This window comes from Piliocolobus tephrosceles, chromosome 17 (genome assembly GCF_002776525.5).
Source record: "Piliocolobus tephrosceles isolate RC106 chromosome 17, ASM277652v3, whole genome shotgun sequence".
NCBI lineage: Eukaryota > Metazoa > Chordata > Mammalia > Primates > Cercopithecidae > Piliocolobus > Piliocolobus tephrosceles.
The window spans coordinates 74,435,679-74,452,215 of record NC_045450.1 but is presented as its reverse complement, the minus strand read 5'-3'; the positions used below and the strand labels follow the sequence as shown (position 1 = coordinate 74,452,215).

Sequence of the window (16,537 nt, the reverse complement as noted above, 5' to 3'; positions counted from 1 at the left end):
GCGACAGGTGGGAATAAGGACTTGGCTGTAAGGCCCTGCACTAACCCCGTTTTCTCTGTCCCAGTTTCCTCTCCCCTGATGCTGCCTCCCCGGCACCTAACCCGGCCTGGCTCTCAGCTGCTGCACTGCACTTTGCGATTCAACAAGTCAGGGAAGAAAACGTCAGGAAGCAGCTAACGAAGCTGGACTGCGAGAGAGAGGAGGCAAGACAGGAAATTCTTTTACTGATTCTTTTCTCGCAAGCTTGGTTTCAATCCGTGCAGTTTCTCTGGGCCTGCCTGATGAGCTGCGTTTTTCTAAAGACAAACATGAGGCTTGGAGTAAGACTTTGACTCTCAAGTTTACTAGTAATAATTCCACTTTTTTAAATGGTTGTATGTATTTGAGATAGGGTCTCACTCTGTCGCCTAGGCTGGAGTGCAGTAGTGTAATCACAGCTCGCTGCAGCCTCGTTCTCCTGGGCTCAGGCCATCCTCCTACCTCAGCCTCTGCAGTAGCTGGGACTACAAGTGTATGCCACCATGCCTGGCTAATTTTGTAATTTTTTCTAAGAGATGGGGGTCTCTAGTCTGGGCACAGTGGCTCATGCCTCTAATTCCAACACTTTGGGAGGCTGAGGCAGGTAGATCACTTGACGTCATGAGTTCGAGACCAGCTTGGGCAACATAGTAAAACCCCGTCTCTACAAAATACACAAAAATTAGCCTGGTGTGGTGGTGCATGCTTGTAATCCATAGCCTGTAAAGCTACTCAGGAGACTGAGGCAGGAGAATCGCTTGAACCCGGTAGGCAGAGGCTGCAGTGAGCCGAGATCATGCCACTGCCCTGCAGTCTGGGTGACACAGCGAGATTCTTGTCTCAAAAAAAATAATTTTAAAAAGTAGGCTGGGTGCGGTGGCTCACGCCTGTAATCCCCACACTGTGGGAGGCTGAGACGGGCGGATCACGAGGTCAGGAGATCAAGACCATCCTGGTTAACACGGTGAAACCCCGTCTCTACTAAAAATACAAAAAAAAATTAGCCGGATGTGGTGGCGGCGCCTGTAGTCCCAGCTACTCGGGAGGCTGAGGCAGGAGAGTGGCGTGAACCCGGGAGGCGGAGCTTGCAGTAAGCCGAGATCACGCCACTGCACTCCAGCCTGGGCAACAGAGCGAGACTCTGTCTCAAAAAAAATAAAAAATAAATAAAAAGTAAAACAGAGATGGGGGTCTGACTGTGTTGCCCAGGCTTGAAGTACTTTTCTTCAGCTTATTTTTATCCTCATCACAGCCCAGTGTAAAAACTGTCAGCTTCAAGTGGTGCCTTCTGTGTTCGTGCTGCAGTAGCTCCAATTCACTTGCCGAGGGACAGCCCCAGATAAGCTTGCAGTGAGACAGCTCAGAGCTGGGGTGCTGGGGACAAGAGGCAGCAAGGACGCAACTGTCTGCTGGGGAAAGGAGTGGGAGAGGAGGCTGCTCTGAGTTCCCGGCCAGGGACCACGCTGGGCTAAGACCCACCTGGTTGCTGCGCCCTGGGAAGCCTGACAGCCCCCGCAAGACCAGTGACACCCACAGCCCTCTGTGCAGGGAGCCCAGGGCAGTGTGTGTAGAACAGGGACGGAAACAAGCATCCCACAGGAGAGCTGGAGTGAGCACCCCTGTGCTCAGCCCGAGATCCTCAACGCATAGGTGCCGTGTCAGCACGACTTACACCAGCTGAAAGCTGTACCGACAGCAGTGCCCAGGGTTTTGGTGATTATAACAACCCTATAGGGATTCTTCTAGGTGTGTCTTCAGGCTTCTTGTGTAGTTTTGTTAGAAGGGATTTCAGTGGCTCCAGGGCCTTAAGGCCCTCGTGTGTGGAGAGGACAGTGTCCACAGAGACCCTGCCCAGTCAGGCCCTGGGTGAGGATGGAGCCTGTGGGTTTATCTTCAAGGATTTTACAAACACTTCTGACAGGAGGCCTTGCAGGGAGATGATGGTGAGTTGGGACTGCGTACAGCCAAGGAGACTGCAGCAGTCTTCCTTCTGGCTCTTGTCACTTTTTCAAACTGTTTCTAGCTTTGTTTAAAGGCAAGTATGAAATGACCCAGCCAGTAGTAATTAATTCTCAATTAAACTGTCTCTCTAAAAGTGACTGGAAAGTTTTCTAAGATCCACTTAAAGGATTTATGGCCTAGATGTAAAAAATTTCAATTAAAGAGGAACATGTTGGCCTTATTTAGAATGACAGAGCACAGGTAATTTTAATGTAGTAAAAAGTGCACGTTTTTATTTGCAGCTATTGGTTTTCCTTTTCTTCTTCTCCTTGATGGGCCTGCTCTCGTCACATCTGACCTCAAATGTAAGTCAGACCTTACCAGCCAAGGTGTCTTCTCCAACTGTGGGCCAGGCAGGGGCACCAGGCAGCCAGTTTCCAAGTCAGGGTTTCCCGAGTGGCTCAGGAACTCCTTGTGTTTGCGGAAGTGTGAGAACTCCCACGCCGTGAGCATTTTTTTTTTTGAGATGGGAGTCTCGCTCTGTTGTACAGGCTGGAGTGCAGTGATGTGATCTCAGCTCACTGCAACCTCTGCCTCCTGGGTTCAAGTGATTCTCCTGCACCAGCCTCCTGAGTAGCTGGGATTATAGGCGTGCGCCACCACACCCGGCTAATTTTTGTATTTTTAGTAGAGATGGGGTTTCACCATATTGCCAGGCTGGTCTTGAACTGGCCTCAGTGATCCGCCCACTTCGGCCTCCCACAGGGTTGGGATTACAGACATGAGCCACTGCATCCAGCCTGTGGGCTTTTTTTTTTTTTTTTTTTGAGACGGAGTCTTGCTCAGTCGCCTGGGCTGGAGTGCAGTGGCGCGATCCCGGCTCACTGAAAGCTCCACCTTCCGGGTTCACGCCATTCTCCTGCCTCAGCCTCCCGAGTAGCTGGGACTACAGGCACCTGCCACCTCGCCCGGCTAGTTTTTTGTAGTTTTAGTAGAGATGGGGTTTCACCGTGTTGGCCAGGATGGTCTTGATCTCCTGATCTCGTGATCCGTCCATCTTGGCCTTCCAGAGTGCTGGGATTACAGGCGTGAGCCACCGCGCCCGGCAGGGCCTTTCTTTTAATGCCTTATTTCAGGACATGGTGCAGCAGCCTTGGTGTGGGTGCTTGAAGCCCCGGCCTCCTCCCTGAGCCTCTTCTGTCCAGAAGCCCAGTGTTATCTTCCATAGGTTGTCACCAGTTTTAAGACTTTGAATAAGCAAAGAAGAAATGCCTTCTTCTGTGCTGAGGGCTGTGCCCTCCTACCCACGGAAGCACAGCAGGTCGGCCATTCTAAGGGTTGCTCTCCTGCGGTTTACAGAGTGCCACGGACCCATCGAAGGCTTTAGATGTTTGTGCTGCAGTCCTCGAGTGTTTAGAGAAGAGGAAGATATCCTGGCTGGCGCTCTTTCAGTTGACAGAGAGTGGTGAGGAACACTGCTGAGGCGCGGACGCGGAGGGCTGCTCTTTTCAGAGGCAACTTTCAAATGGTTAAGGACTAGCCCTCCTGGAAGTTCACTCATTCATTTTTATGACTTTATCTTTTTGCTAAGTTTATGGCTCCATTTCAGTTGGGACAGATTAAGTACAAACGTGTAAGATAATTTACTGGCTCACTGGTCAACCCCCAGGACCAATGGCCTATCGTGGGGACTGCCTCTCTCTGCCCCACACCCCCATCCTCTCCCAGCTGCTGACGGGTGCCCGGGTATCCTTGGCTCAGGCTGTTCACCCTGCACCACCCCCACAGCCAGGCCTCCCAGGGTACACGTCCCAACCCCCAGGGGTGTCCCCCAGCACTGGTAACAGGCGGAGACGTCCAGAGTTGCCTGAGCCACCTCTTGCTGTTGCAGACCTCAGGCTGGGGCGACTCCTCCTCCGCGTGGCCCCGGATCAGCATACCAGGCTGCTGCCCTTCACGTTCTACAGGTACCTTCACCTACAGGCTGCTCAGGGAGCAGGGCACAGCCGTGCATGGTCAGGGCAGGGGCAGTGTTTCCCAGACCCCCATCTTAGCAGCTCTTGCTCTCCCACCAGATGGGAAGGGTTGCCTGTGCCTCTGCTGCACAGATGAGCAGTATCCCTTGGCCTCACTCGCTACCTTTCCAGCAGTCTGCAGCCACGCGTCACCATGTCTTTACTTCTAGTCTTCTCTCCCACTTCCACGAAGACGCGGCCATCAGGGAAGAGGCCTTTCTGCGTGTTGCTGTTGACATGTACCTGAAGCTGGTCCAGCTCTTCGTGGCTGGGGACACAAGCACAGTTTCACGTCCAGCCGGCAGGAGCCTGGAGCTCCAGGGTCAGGCAGGTGCAAGGGCCAGTCCCATCTCCAGGGGAGCTCCCCGCAGCCTGAGGCTCCTTCTGCCAAAGAATGTTCCAACACAGAATGCAGATTATGGGGGACACACCAGCCCTGTTTCAGTGTCTTCTAACCTGTGACTTTGCCTGTTTTCTCTCTAGCACAACCCTGTGGAATTGATAACAAAAGCTCGTCTTTTTCTGCTGCAGTTAATACCTCGGTGCCCGAAAAAGAGCTTCTCACACATGGGAGAGGTAACGTCAAGATACCCACCTTGGGCCATGCGGGGGACATGAAAAAATCACAGCTGCCTGGGCCATGTGTCCGCCCGGCTGGCAGTGCAACGCCACTCTTTTAGCCAGAGCCCCTTCCCTGTGGTCTGAGGCCCAGTGGACGGCATGGGCTGAGGACCTGCTCCTCTCACAGCTGCTGGCTGATCGTGGGGACTGCGACCCAGAGGTGAGCACTGCCCTCCGGAGCAGGCAGCAGGCTGCTCCTGACGCCGACCTGTACCAGGAGCCTCATCTCTTCTGAGAGGACCTGCCACTGCACACCAGCCCAGCTCCTTTGTAAATAATTTATTACAAGCATAACACGGAGCTCTTGTTGCACTAAAAAGTGGATTACAAATCTCCTCGATTGCTTTAGTGGGGAAAAGGAATCAATTGTTTATAAACTGTCTGGCCCCAAGTCACTCAGTATTTGTAAGAAAATAAACCACTGGTCCCAGAGCAGAGGAAGGCTACTTGAGCTATACACCAAGGGCAGGCAGCACCCTCCGACCCTCCCATGCAGGTGCGCATGAAGGGTGAGGCTGACACGGCCATTGCAGCGTCCAGGCTGCTAGAGGTGCTCATCCCCACTGCTGTCCTCAGGTGGGTTCTGGCTTCACCGCTTGGTCCTCTGTGGTCACAGAGGGGCTCGGTGGCCCAGGTGGTGGCTCCGCCTCCAGGGGCAGGGCCTTGTCCTGGGTCTGTGTCAGCGGGTGCACCATGGACATGTGTACGTTGAGGTTGTGGGCCTTCTCGAACCGCCGGCCACACTGGTCACAGGCAAAGTCCAGCTCAGTCTCAGCCTTGTGTTTGGTCATGTGGTACTTGAGGGACGCCCGCTGCCTGCACTGGAACCCACAGACCTCACACCTGGGGGACAGAGGCAGGTAAGAAGGTGCATGGGCCAGCCACAGCCCTGGGGAGGGCCTGGCTCACACTTACTGCAAAGGCTTGGCTCCTGAATGTCGCATTTGGTGGACGAGAAGGTGCTTCCGCTGCTTGAAGGTTTGTCCACACTCGTCACAGATGTAGTTCCGCACCTCTGAGAGAGGAGAATCCAGTGAGTCCAGGCCCCTGATGCTCCAACCTCCCGGGGGGGACGCCGATGACAACGTAAAACATCACAGCCCGGAAGAAGTTTCCGCACACCATACAGTGGGCCCAAGCAAGGGGCCTCTGAGAGCCGCATTTATTAAGATCTTTAAACCGCTTGATATACACTGTCATATGGCTTCATCAGCCGTGTGCATGTGAGGATGATTTTTTTTTTTTTGAGACGGAGTCTCGCTATGTCACCCGGGCTGGAGTGCAGTGGCCGGATCTCAGCTCACTGCAAGCTCCGCCTCCCAGGTTTACGCCATTCTCCCGCCTCTGCCTCCCGAGTAGCTGGGACCACAGGCGCCGCCACCTCGCCCGGCTAGTTTTTTGTATTTGTTAGTAGAGACGGGGTTTCACCGTGTTAGCCAGGATGGTCTCGATCTCCTGACCTCGTGATCCGCCCGTCTCGGCCTCCCAAAGTGCTGGGATTACAGGCTTGAGCCACCGCGCCCGGCCGTGAGGATGATTTTTAAAGAAACTTCAGAGATCTGTTTCCTTAAACACAAATTTTTTTTTTGAGATGAAGTCTCGCTCTGTTACCCAGGCTGCAGTGCAGTGGCACAGTCTCGGCTCACTGCAACCTCTGCCTCCCGAGTAGCTGGGACTACAGGCGCCCGCCACCATGCCCAGCTGATTTTTGTTTTTTTAGTAGAGATAGGGTTTCATCATATTGGCCAGGCTGGTCTTGAACTCCTGACCTCGTGATCCGCCTGCCTCGGTCTCCCAAAGTGCTGGGATTACACGCATGAGCCACTGTGCCTGGCCTCCAAATTCTTAAAGGACACCATACCACTACGGCTGTATAGATCACTGACTGTCACAGGTATGGCTGTTCTCTAGAATTCATCTCCATATGAGAGGGGTCCACACCCAAGGGCCGGGGTTATGCAAGGCTGTACTCGCTCTGGAAACCTTTCTCACACCCTCGAACAAAGAGATACCACTTTCTAGTCAGACCCATTCACCCTATGCGGCCTCCACAGCTGTCAAGCCCCAAAACACTTCACAAGACAGACTTTTCCCTGCAGAGGGAAACTCTACCTTGACATTTTACTCGACCCTGTTTTTTTTTTTTTTTTTTTTTTTTTGGACTTGAGTTTCAGTCTGTTGCCCAGGCTGGACTGCAATAGCCCAATCCCAGCTCCCTGGAACCCTTACCCCCCAGGTTCGAGCGACTTTTTTTTTTTTTTTCTTTTTGAGACAGTCTTGTTCTGTTGCCCAGGTTGGAGAGCAATGGTACAATCATGGCTCACCATCGCCTGGAACTCCCAGGCTTAAGTGATCCTCCTGCCTCAACCGCTCAAGCAGCTGGGGCCACAGGTGTGCACCACCCTGGGGGGCTGGTGCAGTGGCTCACAGCTCAATCCCAGCACTTTGGGAGGCCAAGGCAGGCGGATCATGGCGTCAGTTCAAGATCAGCCTGGCCGACATAGTGAAACCCCGTCTATACTAAAAATAAAAAATTAGCTGGGCGTGGTGGCGGGTGCCTGTAGTCCAAGCTACCCGGGAGGTAGAGGCAGGGGAATTGCATGAACCCAGGAGGCAGAGGTTGCAGTGAGCTGAGATTGTACCACTACACTCCAGCCTGGGCAACACACTGTCCCGGAAAAAAAAAAAATGGGGCTGGGAATGGTGGCTCATGCCTGTAATCCCAGCACTTTGGGAGGCTGAGGCCGGCAAATTACCTGAGGTCAGGAACTCGAGACCAGCCCGGCCAACACAGCAAAACCCGCCTCTACTAAAAATATAAAAATTACCTGGGCGTCACGGTGGCTCACGCCTGTCATCCCAACACTTTGGGAGGCCGAGGCAGGTGGATCACGAGGTCAGGAGATCGAGACCATCCTAACTAACACGGTGAAACCCCATCTCTAGTTAAAATATGAAAAATTAGCCGGGCGAGGTGGCAGGTGCCTGCAATCCCAGCTACTCAGGAGGCTGAGGCAGGAGAATGGCTTTAACTCGAGAAGTGGAGCTTGCAGTGACCTGAGATTGTGCCGCTGCACTCCAACCTGGGCGACAGAGCGAGACTCCGCTTAAAAAAAAAAAAAAAAAAAAAACCCAGCGTGGCAGCGGATGCCTGTAATCCCAGCTACTCGGGAGGCTGAGGCAGGAGAATCACTTGAACTAGGGAGGCGGAGGTTACAGTGAGCCAAGATCGTGCCACTGCACTCAAGCCTGGGCAATAAGAGTGAGACTCTGTCTCAATCACTAAATTAAAACAAAATCTTTGGTAGAGACAGTCTTACTATGTTGCCCAGGCTGGTCTCAAACTCCTGGCCTCAAGCAATCCTCCTGCCTCAGCCTCCCAAGTGCTGGGATTACAGGCGTGAGCCACTGCGCCCGGCCTGATTTCAGGTTTTTAAGGAACTGCTGGTTGTGACCATCAGTGAGTGGACAGATGCAGAGTCTGAAGAACCAAACACAAGGAACTGCTGCCATCAGGAGAGATGTGGGAGAACCCAAAAAAATAACAACCCACATATGTCAGGAGATGATCCAGCAGTAAAAAATCCCAATGAAAAAAGACTTTCTGTAGTAAATTCAAATAAGAATAAATAATTCTTATTAATTCTGTAATAAGTTCAAAACCAAGGAAAACTATTTAAGGATCAACATACAGTTGTCCTCAGCTGGTTCCCCCCCGCGCCCCAACCCTTACCAAAATCTGCTCATACTCAAGCCCCAAAGTTAGCCCTGCAGAGACCCTACAGAACCTGCACTTCTGAAAAGGCAGCCCTCTGAATACCAGGGATTCGAGTCCCTGACCACCTATACGTAGGTCCACGCAGTTCAAACAAGTTTTTTTTCTTTTTTTTTGAGACAGTGTCTCACTGTTGCCCAGGCTGGAGTGTAGTGGTGTGATCTCAGCTCATTGCAACCTTCACTTCCTGGGTTCAAGCAATTCTCCCACCTCAGCTTCCCAAGTAGCTGTGCCTACAGGCGTGCGCCACCACGCCCAGCTAATTTTTGCATTTTTAGTAAAGATGGCGTTTTACCATGTTGGCCAGGCTGGTCTCGAACTGCTGACCTCAGCTGATCCACCCACCTTGGCCTCCCAAAGTGCTGGGATTACAGTGTGAGCCACTGTGCCCAGCCAAGTTTGTCATTTTGAAAACATATCCTTGTTGGATTATAAAAGTAACTTGTACATTACAGAAATTGTGAAAAATAAGACGGGCACAGGGACAGCACCCTCAGTCACAATTCCCCCATCCACCTCCGGTCTTAATGAGACGAGCTACACACACGTGAAGCAGCAGAACCACACGTGCCTCCCGCCTGTCCACACGGGCCGCTCCCCAGAGGTGGCATGCCTTCATGCCTTCCACCTCCCGCCTTCCCTTTTAAGAGACACTTGTTTGGGCCAGGTGTGGTGCTCACACTTGTCATCTCTATACTTTGGGAGGCCGAGGTGGGTGGATCACTTGAGGTCAGGAGTTAAAGAGATTGGCCTGGCCAACATGGTGAAACCCTGTCTCTGCCAAAAATTACAAAAATTAGCAGGCGTGGTTGCAGGAGCCTATAATCCCAGCTACTCGGGAGGCTGAGGCAGAAGAGTCACTTGAACCCTGGAGGCGGAAGTTGTAAGCCAAGATGGCGCCACTGCACTCCAGCCTGGGCAACAGAGCAAGACTTCGTCTCAAAAAAAATTAAAAACTAAAGTGACCAATTTGCAAAGGGACACCAAGATTGCTTGGCTGTCGGTTCTGACAAACTGCCTAGATCCTGGGGAAGTCAGGAATTCCTCCCATCACAGGAAAGGGCAGATTCACACGGATGCCCTACTCTAGCCCTCATCCACCTGCGTGACTGTGAGTACCCGAGGCCCCATCAGCCACCTGCACATGATCCCCAACTCTTGGGGCGGGGATGGGTATCAGGAAGACGGGAAAGCAGGTCACGTGCCCCTGGCTGTCACCGCGCGGGTGAGGCTGACGACAGCAGTACCTGTGTGGATGAGCTTCACGTGCCGCTGCAGGTAGCGGTCGATCATGAAAACCTTGTTGCAGCCAGGGTGGGGGCAGGGCCGCTCCCGGACCTCCTCATGGTGCTCCTTGATGTGCTTCTGCAGGAGAGACTCAGTGAGAGACCCGCAGAGCCTCACCCGGGCCACGCAGCATGGGCCCTCAGCGGGTGGCAGCTGATGCCCCTGGAAGGCAGATCCGGCTCCTCCAGCTCCACCACTGGTTCCTCCACAGCTTCACTCCAAGACACTTCCAGACCCCCAGGGGGTGTCCCAAGTGAAAGTCTGGCCCCACATCTACCCCAGATCTCCGGTCACCTTGGGCACAAGTCTGAGTCAGGCTCTGCAGAAACACCCGGTGCCTCCCCCAGGCTCACACTGACAGCTGCGGGGCCTGGGTCAAGCGCAGCCCGTGCTCACCTTCATGCCGTCCGCGCCTCGGTACACAGCTGTGCAGCCCTGGTAAGGACACTTGTAGATGGTGGGGAGCTCCTCCCTGCAACGAAGAGCAGGCATGGAGCCCGGCCCCGACAGGCAGGGCGCGCCTCGGGCTCCAGGCCTCACCTCTCACAGCGAAGCTGCTTCTTCCATCCGGGCTTGGGTCCCGGCTTCTTCCGAATTCTGGGTTCTTCAGACTTCTTGGCTTCTTTGCTTTCACTCTTCTTACCAGAGACCCTGAAAAAAAGAGGTTCCCAGATTCAGTGGTTTCTGATCTCCATTTGAAAAAGGTTTCTTGTCTCTCCAACATGAGAGATGGTTTTTTTGAAGCTTCCCTGAGTTGCTTCTGTGCTGACTGACCCTCGAAATCTACCTGAAGCCACCAAAACCAGAGCAACTCTGGACAGGAGGCCTCAGAGGCGAACACAGCAGAGGGCAAGGCGCAGGGCACAGCAGGGGTGAGTTCTGAGAACTGAAGCTTCATCCTGTGCTACACATAAAACCCAACACTGGAGATATCAGGAAAGACGGCAGAACAAAGGGGCTACCCCTTTATCAAAATGACCTTAAATGCTAGGAAAAAGCTCAGATCCACTCTCTGAAAACAGGACAGCTTGATTCCAAGCTCAAGCCACCAGCCGGGGCTTTGGAAGAACAGGTGCTGTTCCCCCGGAAGCACAAGGTGAGCAGCTGCCACCCCGGCATCTCTCAGCCCTGCCCCCGCTGTAGGGAGCCCAGCCTGTGTTCCTGGAGCTGCTGGCTGGGACCATGGTGGGCAGGAGACCTTGTCCTCCAAAACTTGGGGGTCACGCACTTTAGTTGGTCTGGCAAGTCCCTGAGGGACCAGCAAATGCAGCAGCGTCCAGTGTACATCTATTGGAGATTTAGAGGAGAGAGACACTTGTGGTTCCTTTTTGGATCCAGATAAGGATAGGGAAGGAAATCCCTCAGGAAAAGAAGGGAACTTCACCATGATAAAGCCTGGACGTGAAACCCACAGCAGACGCCACACTCGATTGTGAAAGACTGAAAGCTCTTCCTCCAGGATGAGGAAAAGACACGGGTTCTCTCACCTCTGTTCTCAGCACAGCACTGGAGGCCCTGGCCAGAGTAACTGGGCAAGGAAAACAAAAATTCTCCCTATTCACAAATGACATGACCTTGTATGTAGAAAACCCTAAAGATCCACATACAGAAAAACCCTAATAAATGATTTCAGCAAAGCTGCAGAGTGTAAAATCCAGACACAAAACCCAATTATGTTTCTATGTGTTATCAATGAACAATCTAAAAAGGAAATTAAGAGAACAATCCATATGCAAAAGCATGAAAAAAGTAATTTACACTGCCGAGTCCAGTGGCTCTCACTGGCAATCCCAGCACTCTGGGAGGCTGAGGTGAGAGGCTCGCTTGAGCGCACAAGGCTGCCATCACCATGATCGTACCAATGCACCCCAGCCTGGGCAAGAGCATGAGACCCTGTCGCTAACTGCCCTTCTCTTTAAAGAGTGCACTGAGGCTGGGTACGGGGGCTCACGTCTGTAATCCCAGCACTTTGGGAGGCTGAGGTGGGCAGATCACCTGAGGTCAGGAGCTTGAGACCAGCCTGGCCAACATGGGGAAACCCCGTCTCTATTAAAAATATAAAACTTAGCCGGGTGTGGTGATGCACACCTGTAATCCCAGCTACTCAGGAGGCTGAGGCAGGAGAATCGCTTGAACCCGGGAGGTGGAGCTTGCAGTGAGCTGAGATCGCACCACTGCACTCCAGCCTGGGCGACAGAGCGAGACGCCGTCTCAAAAAAAAAAAAAAAAAAAAAAATCATTGAAAAGAACTGTGTTGACTTTGCATAGGCTGCACCGTCTCTCCCTGTCCCTGATAACTGGTTTTCATGATCTGGCTACATGTCCCTCACCTACCCTGCCTGCCTGGATTGGATGGCCCCTTGTTTGCTGAGTGGCTGGCCATACGGTTCCCACACTGACCGCTCTCCTCCTCAGCACAGGAGGCTTCAGAGCACCCGCAGTCTCTGTGCCCGTGTGTCTGGGACAGGGATCCTCGCAGACGGGGTGGGCTGGGCTCAGGCCTCACTGCTGCTTGTCAGTTCTTTCCCCATGAGGGCACAGGCCCCGGTCTTCACCTCTGGCTGGAACCACTGACCCCTCATTAACACATCATTGCCCCAGCTGAGGGTGCAGGCGAGCTTGCCTGCTAGAACGCGAAGGTCAGAGTCGAGAAGACTGCGAGGCAGCACATGGGCTGGGGCTGTGCAGAGGCCCTTCTGGGTTCCCAGGGGGGTCTCACTGTAGCAGCTGAGGAACCAAGTGCCCCTGGCACTCGCCGCAGTCAGGACGCCATGCTCGCTACCACCCAGTCCTGCCTCCTACGCAGCGGTTCCCACTAAAGTCACCCCTTTCACTAGAGGTCTCTGGAAACATGTCTCCTGTGTCTCTGTCCCAAAGCACGCCTCTGTCTGCACTCCCAGGGCCCCGAGGAACTAGACACAGTCTGATAGAGACAGTCTGAGTGTGCCATCCCCGTCACAGCAGCAGGAGCTCAGCAGAGAGGACCCTCCCCTCCTGAATCTGCCCTCTGGAAAAGGCTCACCTGGCCCCTCCCATCCCAGCTCCCAGCCCTCCTCTCCCCAGCATCCCCAGACCCTCTGGGCAGCAAGCCACAGCAACATTCTCAGGTGTCCTGGGATTTGAATTCCACCTGGGGGGGGGTCACAGGGAGTGGGGGCTTCTAATCAGCAGCCCCAGGCGGCACCCCAGCCATGATTCCTGGGAACAAACCTGAGGGTTGGGACCCCCGGGCACCTTTTCTGGGCCTGCCCAGTTTTCTGTTCATGCTGAGGCCCCTGCAGCCCCTCTGGCTCAGTCCTGCCCTCTGCTTCTGACCTCTCTCCGGCCTCCTCCTCTGCTCCTGTTTCTCTTTTCAGAACTTAACAGCATCAGAACTTCAAGGCAAAGGGCAGTTGACCTCTCAGTCTGCACTGCAGGGTTCCAGCGGCGGACTGTGGTACTCAGAGCCGCCTGCCCTCTGGACCTTTGTTCTGACTGAAATGCTCAAGGACAGGGACCGGGTCAGTCGCCAACCACCTGGGAGTGTTCTGGGTACTCGTGGGTACAGGGTTGCAAAGAAAACAGCACAAGTGAAAACCAGCCCTCACTACCAAGGCCTGTGTTCCAACCAAAGAGAGAAAACATAAATCCCTAAAAACAAAGTCAAAACAAGGTCACAGAAGTGACTCCACAAGGAAGTGGACCGTGGCTGCCTGGCCATGGACGTCAGTGATGGAGTCATAACTGTGAGGATGACAGAGCTGGGTCCCTGGGCCTCAGGATGCACACAAAGCAGAAGCGATGGGCTGGGGAATTCCAGGGGGGACACTGGGGTGTGAACCCAGAGCAGGACTGGCAGAAGGGACCTAAGAGCCTCGTTCTCAAACGAGGCTGGGTTTTGTCAACAGAGACACCTGCCGTCCACTGCTGGGACTCTGAGGCAGCCCTAACCCGGCCTGCTGGTCACTTCACAGCGCTGAGACCAGGTCCCAGCTGCAAACCACCAGGAGGACCCACCTTGTCACCTGCTCACCTGCCCCGCCCCTGCCTCCCAGCTCACTGAAGGAAGCCACGTTTCACTGGGCTTGGGATCCGGACACAGAGAGGGAACTGAGGGTACGCACAGCGGGGAGTGAGAGCCCCTGGGGCACAGGCGGGTGTCTAGGTCACCCAACGGATGCCTCCAGCAGATCCCGGGCTGCCCACTTACTTCCTTTCTGGGTAAGGCTCAAAGGACTCATCCGAAGACTGGGTGTTTTGCTTCTTGTCATTTTCGTCGTCGCTCAAGACGTCTCTAGGAATGAGGAGAGAATCTTCAGCGAAGCCCTGGGCCTGGGCAGTAACGGTTCCAACACCCCTGCCTGAAGGTCACCACATGGACCCCCATGTCCACGTCTGAGTTCTTCCGAAAACGTCTTACATCTAAAATCCCCAAACTTCCAATCTCATTTCCAAACGCAAAGGACCGACCAGGCTCACAAGCCAACAACCCCCACAAGCCACGCGCTCCGGGCACCAGGACACTGGACTTGGAAAGAGCACTTTCCACAGCAGCCACGGGGTGGAGGCTCTCCAAGCTGGCTTCCTGCTAAGCAGACTTTGAAAAATCAACCACCTCACCCCGTAACTGCGAACCCCTATGCAGCTGATGGGTTTGCCATGAGCCACTTCTAAGCTGACGAAAGTGGCCGGGTGTGGTGGCTCACGCCTGTAATCCCAGCACTTTCGGAAGCTGAGGCAGGTGGATCGCCTGAGGTCAGGAGTTCAAGACCAGCCTGGCCAATGCCGGGAAACCCTGTCTCTACTAAAAACACAAAAATTAGCCGGGCGTGGTGGCGGGCACCTGTAATCCCAGCTACTGGGGAGGCTGAGGCGGGAGAATCGCTTGAACGCAGAAGGTGCAGGTCACAGTATGCTGAGACGGCGCCACTGCACTCCAGCCAGAGCAACAGAGTGAGGCTCAGTCTATAAAAAAAAGTTCACCAAAGGAAAAAAAAAAAAAAAAAAAAAAAGACTTTGGCCTTTATGCTAAAACCTGAGTTGTGGTTTCGTCTCCTGGTGGTCTTGAGGACAGCCTTAGCCAGCCCAGGTGCCTCCTGGCACCTGCCCGATTTCATCACTGGACACCCCACTGGGATTGCTCCCCAAACTGGGCTGTCCTCATCTGGATGAGGTGCGTCTGTGTTGCAGCCAAGGTTGACAGGAGAGAGTGGAAATGGTGCAAACCCCAGCCTGGCACAACTGCCCTGAGTGGCACTTGGCTGAGAGGCAGAGGCGGCCCAGGGAGTTTGCAGACACTGATGGGGTCCCTTCTGAGGCCTGTCCTCCTCCAACACCTCCTCACGGAGCCTCTGCTTCAAGTCATAACAGTGTCATAGTCAAGGGCTAAAGTCAGGCTTCTTCTACTCCAGAAACAGCTGGAGCGAACACAAAACTACAGCCCTAAAAAGAGAAAACAGCAGCAGAAACAAAGGACCCAGCCACAGAGTGGTTTCAACAAACTCACTTCTAGGCTGCTCCAGGTCAGAAACCCTATCAAGCTCCTCTGGAGCTGCCTCAGGTCTGGGGGTGCCCTCTGGCACCCAGGAAACCACCAATGAGAGACAAGAAGCCTCAGAAGCTCCCCAGCCCCTCCTCTCCTCCCACCTCGAGAGGAGGCGCGTCCCAACCAGGGAACAGACAGCCGGCCCCTATGATGGCTTAGTCTGGGACCAGGGCATGGGCAGCTGGCCCTGTGATGGCTGTTTGGTTTTTGAAGGAGAAATGTTAGGCTATTTAAACCCACTCTTCTCTCACCCCTCAGAAAGGTCACTGAACTCGTCTTTTACCCGATCATCCGAGGTTGAAGATGGGACCTGCTTCTCACCCAACTGCCCTGGGAAACAAAGAACAAGGTCCTGTCACCAACATGGAGCACGGAAAGGTCTCACCTGCCAGGGGTACAACTCCACTCCTGATGACCAGAAAGGAGCCTGGGGTCCCTGACCCGCAAGTTTCCCCCACCTTGGCCCCATCCCTGCCAAGAGTGCTACGCGGCCTCTGATCCTGTCCTGCCAGCCCAACGTCCAGAAACACACAGGCAGCAACAAGCATCCGAACCCTCAGGAACAGCAGAAGCAGAAAGCCCGGTCCTTCCACAGACTCCGATCCAGTCCGTCTAGGACAGCCTGGATTTGGTGGATGTTCTGAGACATTTAAAAAATTACTGGGCCAGGTACGGTGGCTCATGCCTGTAGTAATCCCAGCACTTGGGGAGGCCGATGAGGGCGGATCACAAGGTCAGGAGAATCGAGACCAACCAGGCTAACACGGTGAAACTCTGTCTCTACTAAAAATACAAAAAATTGGGCCGGGCATGGTAACTCATGCCTGTAATTCCAGCACTTTAGGAGGCTGGGGCGGGCAGATCACCTGAAGTCGAGAGTTCAAGACCAGCCTGACCACCATGGAGAAACCCCATCTCTTCTAAAACATACAAAATTAGCCAGGCATGGTGGTGGGTGCCTGTAATCCCAGCTACTCAGGAGGCTGAGGCAGGAGAACTGCTTGACCCTGGGAGGCAGAGGTTGCAGCTCACCGGTATCACACCACTGCACTCCAGCCTGGGCAACAGAGTGAAACTTCGTCTCAAAAAAGAAAAAACTGCCGGGCGCGGTGGCTCAAGCCTGTAATCCCAGCACTTTGGGGGGCCGAGACGGGTGGATCACGAGGTCGGGAGATCGAGACCATCCTGGCTAACATGGTGAAACCCCGTCTCTACTAAAAAAGAATACGAAAAACTAACCGGGCGAGGTGGCGGGCGCCTGTAGTCCCAGCTACTCGGGAGGCTGAGGCAGGAGAATGGCGTGAACCCGGGAGGCGGAGCTTGCATTGAGCTGAGATCCAGCCACTGCACTCCAGC

General features: G+C 54.0%; 3 protein-coding genes and 1 long non-coding RNA gene across 6 annotated transcripts in view; 3 read left to right on the top strand and 1 right to left on the bottom strand.

Moving 5' to 3' along the window:
- LOC111553803 (FA complementation group A) overlaps positions 1–4,217 on the top strand; it is a 60,660-nt gene extending 56,443 nt beyond the window's left edge. Inside the window, exons 31-34 of the mRNA XM_026447390.2 lie at positions 65–203; positions 2,262–2,324; positions 3,319–3,926; positions 4,145–4,217. Coding sequence (XP_026303175.1) covers positions 65–203; positions 2,262–2,324; positions 3,319–3,441 — 325 coding nt within the window. The 3' untranslated portion in view covers positions 3,442–3,926; positions 4,145–4,217. The remainder of the gene's footprint in view (positions 1–64; positions 204–2,261; positions 2,325–3,318; positions 3,927–4,144) is intronic.
- LOC113219761 (Fanconi anemia group A protein-like) lies at positions 4,078–4,929 on the top strand. The gene is made up of 3 exons (XM_031934481.1): positions 4,078–4,301; positions 4,458–4,550; positions 4,723–4,929. The coding sequence occupies exons 1-3, from the start codon at positions 4,212–4,214 to the stop codon at positions 4,828–4,830; spliced, it is 291 nt and encodes a 96-aa protein (XP_031790341.1). The 5' UTR covers positions 4,078–4,211; the 3' UTR covers positions 4,831–4,929.
- The window catches only part of ZNF276 (zinc finger protein 276), a 16,787-nt gene continuing 5,114 nt past the window's right edge, over positions 4,865–16,537 (bottom strand). For 2 of the 3 annotated variants that reach the window (XM_023228812.3, XM_023228810.3), the window contains exons 5-11: positions 15,433–15,511; positions 13,847–13,930; positions 10,198–10,308; positions 10,054–10,129; positions 9,618–9,735; positions 5,511–5,610; positions 4,865–5,438 (exon numbers count right to left, since the gene is read on the bottom strand). In XM_023228812.3, the coding sequence (XP_023084580.1) occupies positions 5,168–5,438; positions 5,511–5,610; positions 9,618–9,735; positions 10,054–10,129; positions 10,198–10,308; positions 13,847–13,930; positions 15,433–15,511 (839 nt within the window). In that variant the 3' untranslated portion in view covers positions 4,865–5,167. The remainder of the gene's footprint in view (positions 5,439–5,510; positions 5,611–9,617; positions 9,736–10,053; positions 10,130–10,197; positions 10,309–13,846; positions 13,931–15,432; positions 15,512–16,537) is intronic. The other variant, XM_023228811.2, reaches the window with a different exon arrangement.
- On the top strand, positions 8,584–11,303 carry LOC111553806. Its single transcript, XR_002735068.3, has 2 exons — positions 8,584–9,481; positions 9,742–11,303. It is a non-coding gene; the product is annotated as an uncharacterized LOC111553806 (long non-coding RNA).